The 8,336-nt window shown below is 41.0% G+C and overlaps 1 protein-coding gene across 2 annotated transcripts; it reads left to right on the forward strand.

The window, feature by feature from the left end:
- The first annotated feature begins 145 nt into the window (after positions 1-145).
- lrrc34 (leucine rich repeat containing 34) lies at positions 146-8,082 on the forward strand. Of its 2 annotated transcripts, XM_064332596.1 has the most exons (10): positions 146-1,577; positions 1,796-1,908; positions 2,331-2,395; positions 3,077-3,160; positions 4,335-4,463; positions 4,596-4,691; positions 5,292-5,446; positions 5,980-6,135; positions 6,966-7,092; positions 7,754-8,082. In XM_064332596.1, the coding sequence occupies exons 1-10, from the start codon at positions 1,474-1,476 to the stop codon at positions 7,946-7,948; spliced, it is 1,224 nt and encodes a 407-aa protein (XP_064188666.1). In that variant the 5' UTR covers positions 146-1,473; the 3' UTR covers positions 7,949-8,082. The 2 variants fall into 2 exon arrangements, with proteins under 2 accessions (XP_064188666.1, XP_064188667.1); XM_064332597.1 differs by lacking the exon at positions 4,335-4,463.
- Positions 8,083-8,336: the final 254 nt, after the last annotated feature.

The following is an 8,336-nucleotide window of genomic DNA, read 5'->3' on the forward strand; positions in this document are numbered from 1 at the left end:
TAATGAATCAATTCACTTTCGTATCCTTCTGCCTACACTGCTGGTTCTTATGCAAACTTTGGGTTGGGGGGATTGGGAATTAGGATTATAACTCGGCAACCGTATGGCCGATTGTCCAAGGTTTCGTCCCCTCTGATTCACTGAGAGTTCACCTCATTCGTGGACACGATTACATCATTTCCCGTCTGGAATGTTTTCTTGCCATTCATTTTGAATTTTTTGCTAAACTTGGACATTATAAACTTTACCTGATTGGCTCCATGGAACACATATACACACATAGCAAGTCTCTGTAAATCTATACCATCGGTGCCCTTTTGAGAAATGCATGCGGACACTCTAACGCACCATAACAGCAATGGAGCCATATTTTGACTATTCCAGGGCTTAAAGTGTCTGTGGAAAAAACATACATGATAGAAATGACAAATTTAGAAGGAGGCTTTGAAATCTCCACTCCACCTCAGAAACAAATAATAACCCATGTCCCCATGTCCACCATTGGGGGTGCTATAACTGAAGCAAGCGTGTTCAAGCTTGTTTTATGTCTGATTTGAATTTTTTTTCTTCTGTATTGCCGTTACTTTGCTTTTAGGAAGTGAACCTGTAATCTATTGCCATGAATGTAATTATCCTGGGGTTTTGTTGTGGATGTTATTTTGTGGAAGCCTTGCTGTACATTGATAATTACTTAAAAGATTTATTATGCAGGATTTTTTAGCCTTGCTGTGGTCCTGTCCTGTGTCTACAATTGAAAAAGATTCCTCCTCCATCTTCAACACTCCGCCCACTCACCCCATGTACTCGACTAGCTACTGTAACATTGCTAGTTACCTCTAGATAGCTAGAGGTAATGTTACTTACATGTCCCACAGAAAACACACCAACTTTGCGTCGCTTTTCATCATTCCCTTTGTTAACTACTGCCATCAATGAAAAGCACTTCCAAGGTTGACTGGTTTTTGAAGGGCCCCATCAGCTTGTTGTTTCGCTTGGCTGCACTTGTGCTTCTTCACTTCTGGAATTTCTGCAGCTCGCTACATACACTGTTGAAACCTGATCCCACAGAGGCTCTGTAGCCACACCCTCTCCCCTACACACATCTAGAAGAAATAAAGGCAGAAAAGTATTCTGGTATTTTTGTAGCAGAAGTGAGGCTCCCAGTTGATCATAGTCACATTACACAATTATTTTACGGTACTGAAGCGAAGCTGTGACCTGCTGTCACTGACTAATTGTATTAGGTGAGCAAGTCGTGTGTAGTGCGCACGCGCTGCCCGGCGCATGTGAAACGCACGGTTGTTATAGGAACTCCAAACAGTCCTTGGTTCCAGGAGGAGAATGTGTCACTTTCAGACAGCTAGCATCATTTTACTCGCCTGATAACCACTTAGCTAATGAACCTTACCAAAATTAACTATCGTGTTTGATTTAATTCACATTTTAATTGTGGGTCGAAGTTGGCTGAAAGTTATGGGAAGCATTAAAGAGCGGTACTCCGTCATCTGCTCAGAGCTGCAGTTGCGCCCGAATCCGTACATTTTACAGGTCCTGGAGGATACGGAGGGACAGACAGAGTAAGTTGGTAGCGTATATTCTCATTCTGTAGTTATTGGGTAACTGGCAAAAATTAGTTGGCTAATATACGAATTTGTGAAAAGTCAGGCATCTCGGAAATTCAGAAGTGTTTTGCTTGCATGTTGTGCAAGGTGAAATTATTTCAATTAAAAATAAAACTTTACCCGTATCCCTGCTCGTTTTTCGTAATATAACGTTGGCGCTTGTTTTGATAAAGAGAGATTCTGATAAAAGTGACGGGGAACAACCGGTTGCTGCCAGTGCAAAAGCTGACAGATGAAGATGCTCTAGCGTTGTCCAAAACCCTATGCAACAACGTTTCAATTAAAGGTACGGTATGATGAATAAATCTATTGTGCTTCGTGAAAAGCACTCATTTACAGCTTTGAAGTGTTTTTTTTTTTAAATTTATTTAAGTTGCTTACTTGCTCAAAATTTTTCATATGGCTGCTAATTATGATCATTATTGTTGTTATTATTTTTACCGAGGCCATTGTGTTTGCATTTGAAATTTCAGCCATTATGCAGGCTTTTCATTACATTATTAAAGTCGTTCCCTATCCCAGTTTTAACATCAGGAAAAGTGGCTTTGGTTTTGGGAGGGTTTCATATAGGTTACAGCAACCAAGAGACGAAAGTGAAATGTGACTCAGTAAATAAATAAATAAAGAGTTAATTACCGCTATGTTAATGTATTGCTTTCCCAGGCCCTTCGGTTTGTATAATTTAAGAGAACCCTTCGTATTTTGTAGCTCTCGATTTACGGTACAACGAAATCACCGACGAAGGCGCCAAGCACCTCGCAGACCTTCTCCAGGTAGGCGTAGCTGTGTCCTGTCATGCTTACCCCAGAACTCGGTTTAATATTTAAGAAAGTGGAGGAAACTTGTGATACAAACACAAACCAAAGCAAAAGTTGCTGCAGGGGAAGCTGTCTAAAAACAACTTTGACTTTCTCCTTAGTAGAAAAGGAACACTACACAGTACATTAACCCCATCGTAACATACCTGACATGCAGTATACAGTATACCTGCATGGTAGCCACCTGCCTTTAGCAATATCATTTTGTATTTCTCAGTTCAATATAAAATGGATGTCATATGCTGATTTATTTATTTATTTTTCTGAACCAAGACCATTTTTTGAAATCATGATTTGAAATTATTTTTGGCAGTTATAATGTACTCTTCTAGGAGGAGAAATGCATATTGAACTGTAGCCTTGGTGATATGTTTTACGGTTCTGTTGCTCTTATCCATTTAGCAACATTATTACATAGTTAAACAGAGTGTACATTTAATCCGCAAATGCTTTTTACATAAGAGAGTTTTGCAGAGGATAATATATGTTACAGGTCTGTATGTGTGTGCGTGCATCTCAGGAGAATTTTGCAAGATAGCATTTCTTAAGAAGAGAAGCTACTTTATTAGAGACTTTTTTTTTGGTGATTGTGTATTTTCCAGGATCTGTTTTATAGACACAGAATGTGTTTTCCAGGAGAATGTATCTCTTTTGTCTCTCAATCTCATGGGCAACAACATAAAGGCCAGCGGTGCAAAGTTCCTTGGAAAATGTTTACAAGTAGGTGAATTGCATTCATCAGATTTCATCATACTGGTTCATGTTCTGAACATGCTGCTGTAGGGTGATATACCTCTACTACTCACGTACAGCACCATTTAATGTGGGGGATATGGTTATACCATTTTTCTGCAAATGGTGATGTAATTTAAGGATAATAAATCAGTCTCATTCAGGAAATATGATATACACTCACCGACCACTTCATTAGGTGACAGGAGTGGCACCTGGTGTGGTCTTCTGCTGCTGTAGCCCATCTGCTTCAAGTTTTGATGTGGTGTGCGTTCAGAGATGCTCTTCTGCATACCTCAGTTGTAACGAGTGGTTATTTGAGTTACTGTTGCCCATCTATCAGCTCGAACTAGTCTGGCCATTCTCCTCTGACCTCTGCCATGAACAAGGCATTTTCACCCAGAGAACTGCCGCTCACTGGATATTTTATATTTTTCGGCCCATTCTCTGTAAACCCTAGAGATGGTTGTGCGTGAAAATTCCAGTGGATCAGCAGTTTCTGAAATACTCAAAGCAGCCCGTCTGGCACCAACAACCATGCCACGTTCAAAGTCACTTAAATCACCTTTCTTCCCCATTCTGATGCTTGGTTTGAACTTCAGCAGATCGTCTTGACCATGTCTACATGCCTAAATGCATTGAGTTGCTGCCACGTGATTGGCTGATTAGATATTTGCGCTAACGGGTGCAGTTTGCAGTTGAACAGGTGTACCTAATGAGGTGGCCGGTGAGTGTATATATATTAAAAATGTATTTAATATATAAAATAAATTATTAAAATGCCTCACAAATCGTTAATTTTAACAAAATCATAATATTATATATTGAGTTTATACCAAATTAATATAAATAATTCAGTGAAGTGGAAGTTATTCTAGGAGTTCTTTTGATTAGTGGTGGCTAACTCAATTCAACACAAAAGTAATATTAATACAGACAACCTTGAAAAATATAATAACTACTGTAATTTGCTACAAACTGTGTGTGTGTGTGTGTATGTTAGCACAGTATGGAATTGCATTGCTGGAAATCACAGCTGGGACAGTGTCCTACGTCACATGCAGTTAAAGAGTTTCCTGTGGAATGTATGGAATTGTTGTTCTGTTGACCCTATAGTGCTTTGTTTTTCTTTTGTTTTGAATCCTCCTTCTTCATTGAAAAGGTGAATAAAACACTGAAGACGTTACGGATAACGGGCAACAAGATTGGGAATGGAGGTGCCATGCACCTGGCCTCTATGTTGCAGACAAATTCTTCTTTAGAGGAGCTGGATATCTCAGACTGTGATCTGGTAATGAATTTGGGACCGTCTGGCTGAAAAGTTGTGGTCCCTTTGCAATAGCATTGTTTTTAAATGGGTTGATGCCATGACTCGCTTGGAAATAGCTCCTGGTCTTTTTGAAGATGTATTTCTCTTTTTAAGGATACACAGAGCTTAATCGCCTTCGCCATCGTCCTGAGCAGCAACAGGAGCATCCGCACCATTAATCTCAGCCGCCCCCTGCTCTTCAGTCATCAGGTATATGGCGCAAATCAAAGCACTGCTTTCCATTGGTGGGTAAGGAAATGTAATTGTATTGGCTGAGGCATGTTCGAAAAGTGATTTATCTTAGCACAGTTGTACTGCTTTGCTATGATTACATCCAACACGTGTGGGTATGATTTGAATCCACAATCCATGGGGCCGGAGGGCAGTACTGGGCCGTGTATAGAAGTGCTGTAATTAATATGTAGTGAAACCAAAGTATATAAAACATCCTTAAATAAAAGCTGAGAATGTGCACTTTAACCACATGTGAGTCATAGATGCACACGGGCCTTTATTGTGTGCTCTACAATATCACAAACTCAACAGAACACAAACAACAGAAGAAGGATCATGTAGATCCCGCGTGAGTTTCTCATTGAAGTCCCCCAGTCTCACTGCAGGCCGAACATATAGTGTTATCAATTACTGTTATTTCCTACAGCTGCGGTTGCAGGACAGCTAAACTGCTCTATTTCCGCCTGCAGATGGCGCCCTGACCACACCACTTCTCTACACATAGGTCAGCCAGGATGATGCTTACTTCTTCATGTGCCTTTATTTTTATTAATCTTATTTTCTTCTCCCTGCCAGGAGGAGACAACGGGGCATTTGGCTCGAATGCTGAAGGTGAACCAGCACCTGCGGGAACTGCACGTGGGAAAGCACAGCATGACGGACTGGGGTGTGGAGAGACTGTGCCAGGCGCTGAGGGAAAATGCCACCCTTCGATATCTGGACCTCCGCTGGTAAATCTCGCTTGAGTCACTGGAGAATGATGGTCCTCAATGAGCTGTGGCATTATAATATACTGTATAGTGCTAATACTAGTACAATTAACTATTTTTACACCTGTGGTGGTTACTTTACAAAGTTATAAGTGTGCTGGTATTTAAGAGGCAAAAGGATGTCTGCACATTCATTTGATGTTTCCTTTGCCTTGTTTCACTAAGCAAATATTGCTGAAATTATCCACATTTATACGATTTTCATCATTGTATTTATTTAACAGACTGATGTCAGAGAATATCCTGTAAGTGCATTCAGCTGAATATCACACATCATTTCCTATGTATTTGCATGACTGTGTGGGAAAAATGTAAGCTAGTATAGCTACTGTGCACAGGAACAAGGGGTGGTAGTGTTACTGCCTCATTTCAAGAATGTATTCTGGCTGTATCATTCAGTGAACATTCAGCTGACACAGTGTGGTATTTTACAGACAAAAAACACGTAACATTGTGTACAATATGTGACCAAATGAGCTCTACTTTCTTTGCAGCAACAGCATTGCGCGTGATGGGGCCAGGCATCTAGCAGAGCTTCTAAAGCTGAACACAACTCTGGAGATCCTGGACCTGTCCTCAAACAGGATAGAGGATGAGGGGGCGGCCCACCTCAGCCAGGCCATCGCTCTGCACAACAGCAGCCTGAGAGCGTGGGTCCCCCTGCCGTCGCCAGCGCCCCCTCTGGCTCGGATTCACTCAACGCCCATCCTGCGTTTTTAATGCGTGGCCTTGTTTCTGTTCCCAAATACTATGCGACGAGTTGGGCAGTAGGCAGATGGAAGTCAAAGTAAAGGACGTGGCTGATTGAATTCAGGCTCTTGCTCTTTCTTTAGAAGGGAACACTTAAAAAAATGGGGATTTGGAAGCTTGTAGAAGTCTCTGAATGAGGGCACGCAGAAGCCATGCGGGCGTACTGCAGAATTTGACGAAAATTATTCTGAAATATGTCTGGGTCTTTAGCCTCATCTTGGAAAACTTTGATTGCTGGTCATTTATCAGTGTATTAGAGAAGGTCAATTTATCATTGATTGAAATGGCTGTGAATCTACCACAATGGAACCCATCATCTCCTTCTACCTGTTAAATCGCAAAACAGTTTGATATAATAGATTTTATGTAAATGGTATTTTCAGCCAACCTCATAATTGTACAGCATGCCAATCTACAAATATATACGAGACAGGCGTTCATCTAGAATGTGGACAAGAATGTAGGAATTTCCCTAAGACACTTCAAAGCATTTAAGAAAATCTTGTTTTTGTTATTATTTATTAAAGGCTTAGCAAGTATAAAACCAAGAAGTTTTTAAAAACAATGAGGAACACTAAAGCATACCGATAAGCGATTGAGACTAAAAAACTATTTAACATTCAAATTTCTGAAAAGTTGACAGTTAACATTGTGAGGCATCGATATAGTTCATTTGAAGAAACACTGAGGCTGTCAGAATGTTTATCGTGGCCTCTTTTCTTCTCCACAGGCTGTCTATCCCGAGCAACAGCATTGGATCAGCGGGCCTGGTTTTGCTCGCTAAAGCCATGGGCGTCAACTCCTCCCTGTCTCACATTTACATCTGGGGCAATAAGCTGGAGGAGCCAGCCTGTGTGGTGCGAGGCCATTCATCCGCATTTCAGCATAATAATCAGTTGCATTAATATTGTGTCTTGTGTAATGATCAGAAGGGCTTTACAGGGGATGGAGGAAACTCACTTCAGCCACCACCAATATGTAGCTCCTACCTGGGTGATACACGGCAGCCATTCTGTGCCAGAATGTTCAACATCCGAGCTGTAGGGAGAGATTAAACATAATCGTCCCCACACTGCACTGGAGATTTATATTGACATACTAGCTTTGTGCTGAATTGTGGGAACTGGTCTTGGCGGGGGGGGGGGGGGGGGGGCGGGGGGCGCGGGGGGGGGGGGTTTCAATCCCAGATAGATTATTAGCACTGCTGTTGTGCCCTCCAGGTACTTGTCCTGAATTGCCTCAGTAAACTCATACAATGAGTTAAACTGGTTTGTTACAAATGTTTATGTTAAATACAATTTAATTATTTGCCTTGATAAAGGAGTTAATAAAAGAAACATACGAATGTCAGGGCAATAACCACTAACTCCCTGATGATGAAGGACAGAAAGTTCTTGCTGTCAACAGGTGGTTGATATTTAACAGCTTATTCTTTCAGAGGAATAAGCAAACATGAAATGGCAACATCCAGCTCATTTTAACATTTTCTGTGTTAATGTCCTGTGCTGCTGCCTGCAGGCGTTCGCTGACCTCATTAAAAGCGGGCGACTGCGCAAGGAGGACACAGACGTTTCTCCATATGAGGTCGACGGCCACGTGTTTCTGGCGGAGGTTTTTCACGGGTTGAGGAGGCACTACTACTGGACACCTAGCTTCGGGCGGGACGGTGACCCAGCCAGCAACTCAGCACTTGCCTTGGTTGTCTCTTCTTAAAACAACCAAGTATCGTACTTGTAATTCACCTTTTTTGTATGATAAGCACTTTGGAGAATTGCCCTATAGGAAACTTTGAATCTTACCTGTATCATTACCTGTATTTGTTGTCAATAAAAAAAATAATTGTTGTTTCAGTTGGGTGATTAATCAAAACAAAACTTGAATATGAATGCCTATGTTTCGAAGTTACAGCATAAAAATGGAAGAAATACAATGAGCTTTATGTTTGCGACAAAGACATTGTTTTCTTGATTTAGCACTGTACTTCTTTCTAATCAAAGAATTCACATTTGGTTAAAGTGCATATCCTCTGCTTTTACTAAATTGTATTTATACACTTTGGTTTCACCATGTACAGCACTTCTATTGCATAATTTCAGGACAC

The sequence above is a fragment of the Anguilla rostrata genome, chromosome 4 (assembly GCF_018555375.3).
Source record: "Anguilla rostrata isolate EN2019 chromosome 4, ASM1855537v3, whole genome shotgun sequence".
Taxonomy (NCBI): domain Eukaryota; kingdom Metazoa; phylum Chordata; class Actinopteri; order Anguilliformes; family Anguillidae; genus Anguilla; species Anguilla rostrata.

Coding starts and splice junctions, on each gene's coding strand:
- lrrc34 (XM_064332596.1), top strand. CDS start 1,474: ATGGGAAGCATTAAAGAGCGGTACTCCGTCATCTGCTCAGAGCTGCAG. Junction 1,909..2,330: donor CAACAACGTTTCAATTAAAG/GTACGGTATGAT, acceptor CGTATTTTGTAG/CTCTCGATTTACGGTACAAC. Junction 2,396..3,076: donor ACCTCGCAGACCTTCTCCAG/GTAGGCGTAGCT, acceptor TGTGTTTTCCAG/GAGAATGTATCTCTTTTGTC.